General features: G+C 43.5%; 1 protein-coding gene across 4 annotated transcripts in view; it reads right to left on the bottom strand.

Annotated features, from left to right (window-relative positions):
* The window catches only part of fmnl3 (formin-like 3), a 33844-nt gene extending 17417 nt beyond the window's left edge, over positions 1-16427 (bottom strand). For all 4 annotated transcript variants that reach the window (XM_086141591.1, XM_086141593.1, XM_086141592.1 and 1 more), the window contains exons 1-2: positions 15901-16427; positions 32-115 (exon numbers count right to left, since the gene is read on the bottom strand). In XM_086141591.1, the coding sequence (XP_085997717.1) occupies positions 32-115; positions 15901-16014 (198 nt within the window). In that variant the 5' untranslated portion in view covers positions 16015-16427. The remainder of the gene's footprint in view (positions 1-31; positions 116-15900) is intronic.
* Positions 16428-16536: the final 109 nt, after the last annotated feature.

The raw sequence follows: 16536 nt of genomic DNA, 5'->3' as shown, positions 1-16536 counted from the left end.
CATCTCAGAGCATAAAGCGACTTGGAATTACCTGGTCACAGATCAGGTCCCACTTCTTCTCGTTGTCGTACTGTCTTAAAAGCCGGGCTTTATCCGGAGGCAGGTTCATAGAATTCTGCAAAAAGAACATAAAATGTTTGTATAGTTCATAGCCCTCCCAAAAAAGCAGTATTTCTCCAGTGTCCAGTAAACCCTGTAGGAACTGAGAGAATGACCACACTAAACAAATTACATTCGTCACCTCAAAAGACAAGCAGTTCAGACATGCACTTGTGAGCTGCAATATTAAGCGATTAAAAGATCATCAGTCAGATTGAGCTGATTCTGTGCTGCTGTGTGAGTGACTGAAGGGCCGGAGCGGCGCCTTCTTTTCTGTGCGCGACGGCAAACTCCGGCCGCCGCCTTTGTTCAATAATCCAATAACAAATTGGACCTCCCAGACGCTCGCCGGGGTGCCAAGATAGCTTTTATAGCCACGTATTGCTGTCGAGAGCAGCAGTTGTTGAGTGTCACCAAGCAGTGCTTCTGGCGACATCTGAATTTTGGGGGCATGACATCACTTCCTGTGTTGACTTTAAGCATCCTGCCACAGGAGATGATCCTCACCCCTCTGCACGTTCGATCCTTCAGATTGTTCAGGCGAAAACTCGAGCCTGTCGAGAGACACGGAACGGGGGCCGGCGTTCAGACCCCGTTACGAGACCTGTCGTCTCATCGGGCCTTTAAAAATACCGAAACGCCACGAGACGGCCCGAGGCAGGCAGTTTACGGTGGCCCAAATTAAACCCTAAACACTCATTTCTGCTTTGGGACCAATGCACTTAGGCATTTTATGTCCTTGTGATGACACTTAAAAAAAAATAACACAAACTAAACAAGCTTTTGACTAATCACTTCCTCTACTGAGCTTGTAAATAGGGTAAGACGTAGAAATCTTAAAAATGAGGAAGCTCCGGTGGTAGGAGAGCAAAAGAGAGTCCAAGCGTTTTTCTCTTTGAAGAAACACGAGGGACTGTTTACCTGATTTACACCCCCATCAACAGCTCCCCATCAGCCCGGTCACAAAAGATCTTTACCCTGCGGCTATAACTCAGCCTCCTGTCTACAACCCCGCAGACATGATGTTCACAACAATATTGTAAGCGCTGGTGGGCCCAATGTGTTTTTGATATATAGTAGCGACATCATCTAATTCCCGTGACATCCACCCTTTCCCTGGTCGTGACAAAATATTATCACATGGGAGTATTTTAAAATGCTCTTCCTATATCTGTCTACGTTGCTCACTGTGTCGGTACACCGTGAGTCATGTTGTCTAACTAAGAGCGCTTCTGTTTTGACTGTAAACACTCATTGTGAATCATTTCGGATTCATGAGCAAATTTGGATAAACGACTGCAAATTCAGCTACAAAAGCAAAATGAAAATTCAGCAAAGGGTTTAACTTGAGGGGGAAAAGCTATTCCCGCTGTCTCCTACTGACCTCTTTGCTTTGACCTCCGTGCAAAACATCTCAAGGTCAAGGAGGGATTTGAAGGAGAAGGAATGCTTTTACGGGTCGGTGCTTTTCTGCCGTGGCAAAAATAATTAAACTAATCTAAGAAAAAATGTTTAAAAAGCAAGCTGGGGAAGAGGACTCTCACACAGAGAGAGAGAGAAGTAATCTCCCATTTTTGGCATTTTTTTTGTTGCGCATTTTAAATGTGGAAAACAAAGACAAGAATACTTCTGAAAGACCATCATTGGAATTTTTAAGAAAAAGGAGAACTGTACCGCCTGTTGAAAATGTTATAACAGGAAATAAAAAAACTTTTGACATTTGACAAGACTACGGGGGAAACTTTCTGTTTCGAGGTCATTCAGGAAGGTAGCACTGAAGGCGCTTTACTCAACTATGGACAGAATTAGAAGCTTACCAGCCCTACACAGGGATATTTCTCACTCGTTTCTCTGGGTCAGGGACCTTCGAAGCAAAAAAAAAAAATGACTATTTGAACTCGAAAAAACCCACACAGGAAAGAAATGAGAACCAACATGCATACCAGATGTCCAGAATTACATGAGGAATGTGTACTGTTTATAGTACTACATTTTCTCCAGTCTGACCCCCAAGTTGCACTCTCTCTCTTTTGTCTCTTGTGGGAAAGATCTTACCTATAAACGTGGTTAAGTAGGTCAAACTCTGAGGTGAAGAGTTTAGCGTCTTCAATCTGCACCTGATCCATTATCTGTTACCCTGACCATTTTAATCTGCCGATTCTCACTAAATTCGAATACATTATAGTTGTGAACACTTTAAACATCTGTATAAATTGATATATCCTACGAATGCCAATCATGAATCCAAATTCAACGTATGTGAAGTAGATCCTTCTCTTATATTCATTGCATGATGCAACAAAAAGAACAAATGTAACGTGAATGCATCTCATTTTACATATAAAGTAATATGGTCTTAATTTTGATGTGAACAACAAAGAATAGTAAACAGAATGGTGGTCCCAGATATCTCCTCCAGCATCTGGACGGGCCCAAAGTCGAGTTCTCTTTGTTTTCTTAGTCGGTCATGCAAAAAAAAAAAAAAAAAAGAAAAAACAAGATCCGCATTTGCCTTCATTTATTCCAAATTGATGGAAAACATGCAGGAAGGCAATGAGGGCAGATGTTTATTAAATATAAAAATGCAAAACATAGATTCGCTGTTTTTAAAAAAACAGTGAAAATATTCACAAAAGGCAGAAAAAAAAACTAAATCATACGTTTCACGCCCTGGTTGTTTACAAACTTTGCTACCGTAAACAAACACAGATGGTAAAGTTGTGTTTGCTTTTGATTCTTTAAAAACGGGTAAAAATTCCTCGAACGGTAAAAGCAGGAGAGAAAAGGTTTCCCTCCTCAGACCGAGAGCAGAGGGGACGTTTCCTTTCCGACTAGATTTGGGTAATTTGAGCCAAATAACCAAATTAAGCTAATCACATTTCACTTTCTCCCGCCGTGATACCATCTAGCACTTCCTGTGTTTACAAGAAGTTAAAACAGAAGTAGCTTCGTGAGAGAGACAGAGAGAGACGGCGCAGAGGCGCTTTGTTTACCGACTGCTCCATTTAAGGGATAAAATACTACAGAAATGACAAAAATGTTTCTCTCGCTTGTCACGTTGCCCATTTTGCCCACACACTCTTGTCCTCCGGCGTGACCTTTCTCGTTGACCGAAAATGGATTTTAACAAAAGAGTCAATGTGGGGCTTTGTTTTGATTCAGTGCGCCGCCGTTCCCATTCTATGACATTTGAGTTTTTTGTTTTTTCCTTGCAGGGAAAAATGCTAACAATGGTCCGGTGGGCAGGATCATGGGAGGGCGCCCCCTGCTGCTGCGCCCATCAAAATTTCCGCTCGGACCAGACGGACTTTATCTACGACAGCCACTTTCTCTCCCATCATTGGAGACTCCGGTGAGACAAGTCTCCAAACGGAGCCACCGATGGGCGTGTTAGGCTCAGCAATAGCCTGAGTACAGTAAAAAAAGAAAAATAAGATGTTTATCTATCAATGTAGAATTCATCACCAAGTAATTTTAGAGATGGCGATAAAGATTATTAGTTACCAGCTAATGTTGTTGAACCAGTAGGTTAAAGCTTTTTTTATATGGACTTCTGTTTGGACATTTTCCATTTTTATGACCAATTAGCAATTGTCGGTGAAGATGACGTTGCCCTGCAAACGAAGTCCAGAGGTCGGGTCGGGGGGGGGGGGGGTCCGGCTGGGGTTTAGGTGGGGAGGGATGTCGCGGTGGACGACCGAGCGCAGGCGGCGGAGAGGTTAAGCTCAAAAACAGACTGACATCTGAGAGAGAGGCGGAGGAGGGACGGATTTTTCAAGACGCGACAGTTAAAGACATTGATGTTGTAAAGTCCCCCACTTAAAGTGGCACGGTCCGGGGCCGCCGCCAGACACGGAGGGGTTGGAAAGGAGGGGTCGGGTCCCCAGAGGGACGGAGGGGAAAAGACTGATAGCTCATTTCTCCCTGATCTTTCTCAGCTTAACACTCGGGAGTCGGGATAAGATATCACAGTGACACCGCGCTGAACTAATCTCGGCTCCAGAGCGCAGATGGCCGCGCTCCGCCGCACAAGTTGGTTGCTATCAGTCAGAGTTAATGCCGCGTAAGACGCGACTATATTTTCTTAGGGTACTTTGCTAATTTGCGCATTGGAATGCTCCATTTTCCGTGATAAAAAAAAAAAATATCTGAACGTCTGTTCAAATAGGTGTTTTAAAAAAAAAAAAAATCACAGAGGCCTGGAAAACTCATTAGCTATCTACTGGCGACTCATTTAGCATTGCATGCTTGTTTGAGTGATTACCTCACCAATCAAAAGCTTAAAGGGTTATTGCAAAAAAAATAAAAAATAGCAAAGGATATGCATAGAAATTGTCTTAGTTGCACAAGTAGTTGAAAAAAAAAATTTTTTTGCTTCATATTGTTTGATTAAAATGTAATTTCACGGAAAAAATCCCAATGAAAATATGCTTTCTTTGGTGCTTTATCGCCAACTTGGAAAAGAGCGTTTTCTTTTTTTTTTTTCCTCCTTCGATGGGTTTACACAGGCCAGACTCGCTTGTCATCAGCTCAGAGGGAAAGGAGTGGGTGGACTGAGCCGGAGGCCCAGACAGGCTGCTTTACCCCGAACAAGTCTGAGTGTCTGCTCATCAGGGTGGGGTCCAGGAAAAGGGGACTTGACTGGAAGCTGTAATAATCAAGGATCGCAACGGAAGGCGGCAATGTGCTGAGCTTAATACGCACCGCCCGGATTGGGTTTGTGCACACAGGCCTTATATTAAACTGTTCCGACATAGACTCACAATTATGTATAAAAAGCGGTCCGGACGCTGAAATTACAGAGTTGTAAATAATTATAATAAAACGGCAACTAAATAGTTAACTAATTTGGAGATAGGTGAAGAGGACTGTAGTTTTCAGATTCGAGGATTCATTGTTTCGAAGCAGCCGTGCTTTAAACCGCGTCTTGAATACGAGACGGGGCCGGCCGGCGAGGAGGACGATAAGAACTCTGAAAAGATGGGCGCTGTCTAGCTGAGGATGGGAAAGAAAGCCAAGCTACTGAGTCCTGTCACGAAGCGGAGCCATGAAGGAGGCAAAGAAAACACAATGAAGACCGGACCTGGGATAACAGTGTTTTTTCAAGCTATTAACGGAGCATATTTTAAGCTCCCACGACGAGAAAACGAAAGCAAAGCTTCTGTCTCTGTGCCAGAGGTGGCTTCATATAGTTCACGGCAAAAAAAAAAAAAAAAAAGGAGAAATGACTAACTTTCTACACCTTTAGAAAATCACCAAAAACTCCCAGGCTGACAAACTACACGTCATATGGTTACAAGCGGGGTGTCAACTTGTCAGATGATCAGATGATTCAATTACATCATGCGCGGAAACTAAACTGTTAAACGGAATATCAGAGCATCTATAAATACACTTATACAGTAGGGCTGGAATGCATGACTGAGATACTGAGTCATGGATTTTTGGAATATTTAGAATTTTCCTGACATCCAGACATTGATCATATACTTGAAAATCCTGTTTTTGGTGCTAATTACACCATTTAAAAATCCATTTTTCTCCTTCTTTCACTTAACTTGTAAAGTTAAATCAAAATGAATCAACCTTTTTAGGCATCTTTAAAGTAGCCAAAACTCCTCGCCCTACATGGTTGAGAAATGTCCTGAAAATCCGCCGGCATTTACCCCAAAAAACTGAAAAAGAAACCTGAAAGATAACAAGAAAACCTTTTATAAGTCGCCTAACCAGAGATTATCATATAATCTGCTTTTTTTCTCCCCTAACAATGAAATGATATAATTAGAGGTCGGATCGACCGAGTTATCTCGGATGTATTTCATTTTAATGTTCCTCCTTAGCGCGCTGGAAGCAGTCTCTCTTTATTTATGTTGAGTATCAGATGTAATTTTCCATCCCGTAGCGGACCCCGTGATATACTGAAAGTACGACAAACGGCTTCTGAATACTGTCGTACTCTTTTGTTTTTCACTCCCATATCTCCAGATGTAACGCGCAGTCTTTTTTTATAATGGTCGCTGCTTGTCAGTGCCATTGTTTCGCTTTCTCCTTTCCCTCGCCGTTGAAAGACAATGAGAGGAGACAGGATGAACTCGGCTGTTGTCGTCACAGGGCTGCGGGGACTTCCTGAGCTCATCAGAAAATCAAAAACTGACTCCAGTTTTTTTTTTTTCTCAAGCTGTTGTGTAATACTAAGCGTGCCCATCTTTGCACAACAACAATGTGTTTGTGTGAGCATTAACTTTAGGTGTTTTTCCTGGTTCCAGTTGAGCTGAAAAGTGATGGAGCAAAGTGTGAGAAAACACTGCCCCCTTTTCTCTGGGCAGATATCCGATCGCTCCGCCGCTTTTAAGCCGGGTAACCCGAACTATGCAACCGCAACAAAACAAGAGTCCCGCACAAAGATGCTGGAAGACTGAGAGGCCAACAAGGGAGATGCTGGAGGCAGGGGTTGCAGGTAGGAGGGTAAGAGAGCAGCTGAGTGTAGGGCTGACATGGGATTGGGCAATACATCGATATATATCAAATATCATCTAGGTTGCCCATTGGATCTATCACAGAAATACAGTGGGTGACACATAAATGCAGCAGACATAAAATACCATCCTCTTACAATTTTGTTTTTCACAGTTCTGCGCTACTTTAGATATAGAAAAGTACAAGTCTTGAAGGTCTCATTCCAAAGGGGGCCTCTCTGTGTGGAGTCTACATGTTCCCCATGTGTCCGCATGTGATTCCTCCTCTGCAGGAACCCTGCAGTGGGTTTATTGGACACCTTAAATTGAGATGTGAATGGTTATATGTTCCTAAGTGACGTGTGAATGAGAGTGAATGGTCGTATGTCTCTATGTACGGCCCTGCGATCGACTGGCGACGAGTCAAGGATGAACCCTGCCTCTCGCTCAATGACGGCTGGGATAGGCCCCCCCACCGCGACCCCGAGTGCAGAATAAACTATGGATAGTAAATGAATGAATCGTCGAAATCTTGCCCTGGCAACCGGACTTGAATTTCTTCGCTTTTCAAGTGACGTGATGAACTGGATGACCGAGAACCTCCAGAGACATGAATGAATGAATAATCTGTGCTTGGTTTTTTCTGACAGGAGATTTACATTGTTTAAAAATAAACACCTCCGTATATCATGGTATTGTCCCCCCCCCCCCATATGGGTGTGCCCTGGAGTGAGGGCTTCCCTTACCCCCTCCTCCTGCTATGCATGCTGTTTACAAACCCAGAGAGCTTGTTTATTCAGCCATTCACTTGACAGGTAAACTCACGTAACCCATTGGCATGTAAATGTCTTGTCAGCCGCCAAACCAGATTGATAGGGAAAGCGGAACTGCTTAACAAACAACTCCAAATAGTTTACATTAGAATTCTTTTCAATTGTGGGGAAGAATTATTTTGCGAGTGTGTGAAACCCTCTTAGTTTGTTATCGGCTGTTCATTTTATAGCCAGCTCTGTTTACAGATGCACGTAAAGATTATTCAATCCATCAGGGCCTTTATTTGGACGTTTTCATTTGTTTACCGAGTCGACATTCAACAAAATGAGAGATTACATTTCTGTTTCTCCCGGCCTTTGTTTTCTTTTCCACTCTGTACAAAATGTCATTGAGCAGAAAAGGGATGCAAACCCTCAAAACAGAGGAGCAAGAATGAGGGACTTTCATTCATGCTTTTCTTATTGTGTTCACAAGAATTAACTCAGACTATTTTTTGGCCAAACCAATGTTAAAATTTCCTGCAAATCAACAAAGTCCATCGAAAATTATCAAAAATAATCCAAAAGTCGATAAATTAGACTTCACCATTGGGAAAAAACTTACCTGATGATGAAAACAATAACACTGACGTTGAGGTTAACACCCGTTAGGCTGCATTGAAAGGGAAAACCAACATGATTTGTTTTCCTATATTAAAGTAGAATTTAGTCTGACGGGATTGTAAGAACCTTCTCCAACCGCTTGCCTTCATGAGAGGGAAGGAGTAAATCAAGAATGGGGTTGGATGATAGTTTGTTGTCCTTCTTTCACCAATAAATACTAAGTGAGCGTGGGGAATCACGAGCCCAGTATCGTTTTCGAACAGTCCCCTCTTCACCCCACTAAAGTACACATTCCAAAGTCAAAGCAACAGGAAGTACGGAAAATACCATTTTGGGTTAATAAATCAAGATGGCCCCCTCAGGACCGGTTGGCCGATACATTTATTTAACTGGGGACACAGCGGTGATCGACAGCAGTGATTGCCGGGTTCGAGCTACAGACCATTATCATCATAGGGCTCTTTGAAGCAGGAATTACGGCCGCCGAGATAAGGATGAAAACATCCTGAGCTCAAGGTCGCTCTGAAGCCAGATGTACCAAGTGTGAGGAAACTCGAAATCATTTACGAGTTTTTCTTTTTATTACAACCCCACTTTACAAATTTTGACCACATCTATGAAACATGAGTACAAACATATATTTAGGACACAGTCATCGGGATACAATTGGTGTTGAATCAGATGCATTCATTCATCCCCATCCCGTGGCGGACATCCTGTTTGTTCTCTGTGCGTCCATGCGGGGTTCGGGGAAGCCCCGGCCGGTGGGCTACATGCACCAGGAATGGCAGGAATGCAGGTACGTGAATGCCTCGATAACTCATGCCCGCCAAACCATTTGACACGCTGCCCAGTAAAGAGGATGTTGGTCAGCCAAAGGCAAAAGGCAACTAGTCTGACGCTCCAGTTGTGAATGAAAATATGAAATCACGTGGCCATTCTGACCATCGGCCTGAGGGGGTTCACAGTGATTATATCATTTAGAGAACAAAAGAAAGAAAGAAACACTTGTGTGGTGGAGAAGCTAAACAAAACCGCTGAATCATCCTCAAACTTTGGTTCTCTCACGACTGAATCAACTTCTGCCCCAGTAGAAAGGCGGAAGTGATCAGGAACAAGGAGATGGATAAACACGTCATCGGTGGCCCCAGTAAGCTTCAACCGCTGGCGTCCTGCAGCTCCATGTTCGTGTAAAAAAGTGTGCGGGGGCACAAAAGGCACCAGGGGATGAGGCCCCCCCTTCTTAAACAACACTGACTGACAGAGTCCCCATTGTGTTAAGGAGGAAACTGATTCTGTAACACACCGCCTTGGTGCAGATGTATTGGAGCAGCTTCAACACACACATGTGTGTGTGCACTCACGCATGCAAGCATGCGACCCTAACACCAGTTAAAATCCTTAATACCTGTTCATCTACGTCTCATATTAGAAGAATCCTGCAGACGATGGCGCTTGAACGCAGACATGTTCTGCTCAGTCATGGTCTTTCACTTGACCTTTGCCTTTCAAAATAACTGCAAGGACACACGCAGAGAGGCACTAAATATCCCCATAAAGGCCGGCCCACTATGGGGAAGTTTAGCCCGAGGGCGGCCGGAGAGCCAGGTGCTGCATGCTCCGCTGCTCCACAGAAACCAGTTAACTGTGCAAGAGTCAATTCCCATAATCCCCCTCTTCCTGGGAGGTGGGTGGCTGAGCCAGATGTTCAGACTCATCCACCTTCAATGTGACATGGCAAACGGGTATTCTTTGTTTAGAAAAGAGGCAGCGTCGATGTGTGGGAGAAAGGGGGGTGAATAGGGGCGATGGGGGTCGGGCAAATAAATGCAACCACCATTAAACAAATAAAAATGATTTAGGTTTTAAGCCTTATAAACACATTGCGCAGCTTGACTCTATTAGTTCCACTTGTGTTGCTCCAGCTTTTTTTTTGACGTAACCAATGAAGAGGGCGCTGGATTCGCACTTGTCAGCAAGTCTGTTTTTATCGGTAAGATTAGGCCTAACTGGTGTCGCAGGGGAGAAAAAAAAAGTCAAATATTTCATTTGTCACTTTCAAATGCATTCAGCTGGGAGAAGCACAAGGAGTTTGTTGGGTTACTTGAATAGAGGTTTGGTTCTCTGAGAGCTTTTTACCTTTACCATGGCACAAATATCAGTGCGTTCTGCTAATTCCTTAATTTATAAAAGTTGTGACGCGTTCAAGGGGAGTTGTTTTTTTTCTATCACTGAATGCTGTCAGAACATCAAAACCAACATGTACATAGAGCACACACTGCAGAGGAGACGGCATCGAGCGAGGGGGACTCCACCATTTACTCTAAAATCGCATACATATTGAGAATGTTTTCTGCAGATAAAGTATCAACGATTACGATGCTGACGTGAAAATTTGGGCAGAATGGATATGCCATCCTATTGTGGTGGTGCTTTATTGAGAGAAAACTGGGAATATTTGGGGATTTTTTCTTCCTGGCAAAAAAAAAAAAAAAAAACAATAAATAAAAGACACAATGAAGTATTTTGTTGACCGGTAACATTTTTTTGGATCATTTCCCCATCATGTTTCTCCCAAAGTAACTTCCCTTCTCTGTTTCAAAAGAAATCTGAGTGTAATCCAACCCATTCGTCACTTTCAGAATCTTCAAGAAATGATGTAATAAAAAATGGACAAGGAAGTTACCAAAAACCCTACTCAACAGCACCTGTAGACCAAAAGAGCAATGACCTGGACTTTTGAAAAATTGAACATGTTATCAAGGTCTTGTCTAGAAAATGGACCACATTCTAAATAGACAGATGATTGAAATCATAGTTTTTACATCTATTTTGTGAGACATATTTATAGTAATGTGAAGTAATGTGCTTCTGAATAATGCTATTCTTCTCCTCCCTCATCGCCCTGTTCCACTGCGAACCTCTCCATCTCTAATGTCTAACATGTGCAGAACAATTGAGTCTTACACTAAGAGCTGATCTTTGCATAACTCAAGTCCAAGTTAGCATATTAAAAAAATGCTGAGAGTCGATCAGTCAGATAAAGTGGTTGGTTTCCGCTGCCATGAAGAAGTGAAAATAGCCCCATGCTGTTCCCACAACAAGCTCTTAAATGTGTGCGCACTGTAGAAAATGTTGGTAAAGTCATTACAACCGAGAACAGTGGCAGACAGCCAGGTCAAAGGGAATTTTCCCTCTTCGAGTCCTCCTGTGGCCTCCATCTCGACTAGACCGCAGGAATCCAGCAGCGGATTGGTTCGAAGGCGCTTTGAAAGAATATCCCATAACAGGCATACACCTTTGAAAATACCACCCACTCATCTCGGATCACTCTCATAAGGGCAGTGTCATATGGAGAAGGTTATTTTAGAGGCCGGAGTGGACCGGGAGAATGGCTAGCGTAGGAAACATTGACGGGGCGAGTGAATGAGAGGTTCCGCTTCCATTGCAGGATCAACTGAGCCAAACGGCCAAAAGTAAGAAACTACAGCAGAACCTCAGCTTACGAATTGAATTGGCTCTGACGCGTTTGCGAGCCGAATCAATTTTTCCCGTTGAAATAAATGTCAATCCCATCGACCCGTTCTCCAGCCCCAAAAAACAGAAGGTACTCTGAAACTTCTTTGTCGGTTTGTTTGTGGCGAAAATATACAAAGGAATTAAAGATAACCTTAACTCTTAGTGTATTTCTCATGTTCTTTCTCTTCCTGTCGGCAATTGTACTCAGCATTTCCTTCACTAAGTCAGCAATGGTAAAGCTTTCTTCCATATGAGAACCTCGCTAACGCTATCTCCAGCTAGCTGTCTTTCATTAATCAGAAGTAACGATCACTTTTTTTACTCCTTCCGAGACTCGAGACCTTCGCTTTGTTAACGTCGTCACCCCTTTAGCCACATCAGGCGGCTTTAGCACATTTCGGTTCTTCGAGATTGTCTAGATGGTTGACGTAGCGCTTGGCGAGATCTGTAACACGAACACCGCTCTCATTTTTAGCTATTATTTCCTACTTCTGATGGACTTAATTTCTTCTTAATCACTGCCTCTTTTAACCTTTTTAGGAGCCATAATGAGGGCTAACTTCACCTTACGAGAAAAGCACAAAAAAGTAATTAATGTCGTAAACAACGGCGAATAGCACGCATGACTGTCGTTATGCTCCAATGCCACGACGCGGAAATCCCGTGAGTTTGTTTGCTGGTGTCTTGGTGCACCAAGGCCTGTTCGCAGATCCAAATTTGATCAAAATTGTATTCGTATGCCGATTTGTTTGTTATTAGGCGCGTTCGTAAGGTGAGGTTCTCATGTACTTAAAAGAACAAAACAAAAAGTGAATTAACAGTATTAAGTGAATGTTTAGACAGGTCATCCACCAGGCTGGATCTCTTCGTTTCAGGGCCTTTTAGGTCCCTGGGTCACTTCGTATATCACAAACTCAACTTGCGGTACCTCGTGTGTCGCAAGCGGCGTTGAAGTTCTCGGTCTAAAGCAAACCAACCACAGCGAACCGTTGGCAACTGTGCCATTTCCTCTATAAAGTAACGGAAAATGCCAAGCAGCTGTTTCCAGGCGCAAAAAGCGAGAGCTGAATCTGTTTCATCGAAACAAAAACTGGACAAAAGAAAGGAGGAGGAGAGAGGTGGGTAGACCTGAGCCAGGCGCTTTATTAGCAAACCACATGAAACAGAGGTAAGCTGAACCCGGGGTTTTGCCCCTCCTCTGCTTTATCCCCGCCGTCTACAGCGAAGGAATCCTGTTAGAGTCATTAACCTCGCGATATTACGACACTGGCTGAGGCTGCTGGACACATGACATCATTATGGGCTGCTGACAGTCCGCCGAGACCTCAGTGTGCCATGTCTGGGAGGATGGGCAGTCCCGGCTGGAGATGCAGTAACGTCCATTTACATCAGCGTGCCATCATGCAGCAGGACACACTGTCGTCCAGAGGAGGGAAATAACCCTTATCAAAATATCCTTTTATGGAAAGTGTATACCCTTCAGTTGTTCTACCGCCGATTTCGCCTGCTAGGAAATATATTCAAGAATAGCGAGTCACTTGATTTAGCAGAGGTCCGAGGTCTCTCGGAGTATTTTCGCAGTGTGTAAAAAAAGCACCCAGATGCCATCTCGGTTATTTGAAGAAAAAAGCATGAACTTGTCTTCCTGCCGAGCTCTGACCACATAAAGAAGCTCTGTTGATGTACCTTTATCTGGCACACCAAGAGCCAAGCAGAGCAGAGAGAAGACCATTGTCTGATAAGGGGACTAAAATATACAAGAATGTTGTTCTTTCCCACAAAGTAAAGGAAATCTGTATGGGGTAGGGTTGAGGAGGATGAAAAAAAAAAAAAAACTTTTCCCGTTTAAAAACACAACTGAAATGTTGAGTCTACTGGCTTCTTGCATAGGAATCATCTCCTCTGCACGGCTGAACATAATAACAGGGATTGACTTTGTGCTGTATGGCAGTCGAACAACTGCATGTTGTCTCTGCACCAGTCCGTGCAGGATGTACAGTACTCAGATTCCAAAAAAAAAAAAAAAAAAAGAAGAAGAAAAAAAAATCCATTCTGTGCGCATGGCAAACGGAACGACTGCAGGCTCTTTTTAAGCTTGTTAACCCACGAGCTTAATGGAAAAAAACACAGAATAATATGAAGCGTGTTTTATAACCACCCACCGACCCGCCGGTGAGTCATCTACATGAACGAGACACAACTCGGGCCGTCACAATAGCACATACAGTGCCGTATCGTGTGCAGTCGTTACAATAGCCGAGACTTTGCACAGCGGTGAACAAGCAAACCCTGAATGGTTTCTTGCTGAGCTTGTCTCTTCATGTGAAGGCTTTACTGTGTAGCCGCTGATGGCTCTGGCAAGCAAACCGTGGCATTATTCCAGACACACACGGCGGCCCATTCGATGATCCGGCGCGAGATTGCGCGAGAGTGACTCAAAGCTCCCCTCCGCCCCGATGCTGCAATTAAAAGTCTTAAAACAGCAGATGACTGAGGCGACGCACATAAAACCAGCCGAGGTGAGACGGTGTGGAACAAAAATAAACCCACGGGTAGCCTCTATTTACATCAGATCGATCCCCGTAACGTTTGTTATGCGGCAGGACCCTTCAACAGGTGACTTCTGCCGAACAGATGACAAGAAAATGTGACCCTGAGGAGTAATTTAGTTTACCAAACATTCAGGGTCAAAAGGTCAAAGTAGAATTAAGCGAAAAAAAACTTTTATGCGTGCTTAAAAAATAACCAGACAATACTTGAGACTGAATGATAGAGGCACATTCTGAGAGACTGAACCAGTCAAACCCGGTCCACTTTTCTCCCATGCTGCTCAGCCATGACGGCTTTGTTTGTGTGCGTATTTCTCCAATACGCAGCCTGAATTAAAAACAAATACAGAGAAATGTCAAATTGGAAATTCCCTACACGATGTTATCACTGCATAACATTACCATTTGAGTCTTGTGACCTGTGTATTAATGATTTTTTTTTTTAATTCTGGAAAAAATGAGAATATCCTATATCCCCAACTGGGGACAGCAGCTCTGTAATCATGAATATTTTCTTTAGTCCAGAGGGTTTCAAGGGTGGAAGTGGTGACCCCACCACCACCACCTCACTCCCCAGGGGGGTCATAAGATTGTTTCCAGAAATCACATTTAATCCAAGAAAAAACAACAACAAATAGCCACTTTCTTGATGCTCTGCATACCAGTTGTACTCATTGACCTTAGCTTTTTTTTTTTTTTTTTTTTTTAAATAATTCAACTCAGGATTTATCTGTGGTCATGAGTCCGTGGCTCATTTTTTTTTCAAGGGGGCAGGGGCTGAAAATCATTAAGACCACTGATATGGTTTATAAAAGAGCTGAAATGTTTCTTTAAATGTCAGCCAAAACCCCCAAAATAGTTAATTGACTACGATATAAATAATAAAGAGCAGAAATTCTTACTGGCCAGATGGAGAGAAACATGCAATAAATGAATCACTAATGGATTTTTTTTTTCCCTAAAAATAAATGATCTTCAGTGGTTAGAAAAACAACAAACGTGGTGCAATAAGTAAAATAAATAAAAATTGGGAATCATGTCATTTTTCAAGCCGTGATGCTTGTGAGAAAGTGTCGAAACTAGAATCAGAAGTGAGACGTTACGTCAGAAGTGTGCCCCCCCCCCCACACACACACACACACTCACACACACATGCAAATAAAATGTGGGTGACAGTGTCACTTCAGTGTGTCAACATGCAGGAAAAGTGGGTGTTGAATGAGAGCTGGTTCATACAGGGCCTGCGGAGAGTCAAGGGCTCGAACTTCTGGTGTGATGTGAAGTGTACAAGCAGAGGGGATGGGGAGGGGGGGTGGAAAAGAAGGAGGGGGGGGTATCTTGGGGTGTGGGAGTTAGGGAATTCAGAAAATGTTGTTTTCAGATGTTTAGCCTGCAGCAAAAAAGAGAGAGAAAACTTTAAATAAACTCAGATGGGTCAGGCAGAGATGTGCTCCGTCAAGGATATACAGTAATGCCTCACCACCCCACCCCAAACACACACACCTCCCCAGCAGAAAAACACACACACACAGCCCCCTCCCCACTCTCACCATGCTGCGTTCAGTGTTTGCAACTTCAGCCAAATGCTGAGTTGTCTGACTTTAGGGGGGGAAACAAAAGAACCACGGGGGGGGTGGGAAGGGGGGTCGTGCAGGATGTGGGCGGGACAGGCACAGGTCCCCCTCATAATAGACGATAAAGACACCAAAGTGTAAATACACATTAACTTTAATTCAGGTTTGGCAAACAATAGCGCCGAGTCATTAGTATGTGTGTGTGTGTTTGTGTGTGTGTGTTTGTTATTGTAACACCACCCGGGGACTTTATGAGGCAAATCGGATCATTTAAAAAAAAAAAGTAAATAAATAAAGTTAGTTTAACGTGACTGAGGATCAAACTCACTAGAACAAGGGCGAACTTCTCCTCCAGCTCGGTGGGGTCCGGCATGGGCACCTTCAGCGGCATGATGTGGTGCTTCATCTCCGACTGGCCGTCCACGCTCTCTATGTTCCCCATGTTTCCAAGGCGCCCCGGACAAAAAAAAAAAAAAAGCAAAAAAAAAAATAAAATAAAAAAAAAACTCGCGGATACTTCGAGCGGACGGAGAAACGCGACGCTCAGGCGAAGGAGAGTATTCCAACAATGTCATGAAATAATCCGCTCCTAAACGGCTGCCGGGGTAGGGGTCTTCTCTCGCTGCCCCGAACTGCCATCTACACTGATAAATGCGTTTTTTTTTGGGGGGGGGGGGGGGGGGGGCGAGGATTTTCACAGCAGTTTTCCCCTCACCCAAAAAAACAAAACAAAAAAAAAGTCACTTTCAAAAGTAAAAATAAAAGAAAAACTGTTTTTTGACAGGGAAAGTACCCTCTGATGCGCCGGGCCAATCCATTACTTCCAACGAAAAAAAAAAAAAGAAGAAGAAGTACCTCCGCGAAGGATAACTTTCAAAATACGGATTAACAGTAAGTTAGTTGCTGCGGGAGTTTCTTGGCTCCGACGTGTTTCCATTCATTATTGTTGTGTGATCCTGATTAG

The sequence above is a fragment of the Fistularia commersonii genome, chromosome 34 (assembly GCF_037954325.1).
Source record: "Fistularia commersonii isolate RoL2024-O1a breed Wild chromosome 34, RoL_Fcom_v1.0, whole genome shotgun sequence".
In the NCBI taxonomy this organism is placed as follows: domain Eukaryota; kingdom Metazoa; phylum Chordata; class Actinopteri; order Syngnathiformes; family Fistulariidae; genus Fistularia; species Fistularia commersonii.
The sequence above is the reverse complement of the archived record's forward strand: the minus strand, read 5'-3'. Positions and strand labels throughout refer to the sequence as shown.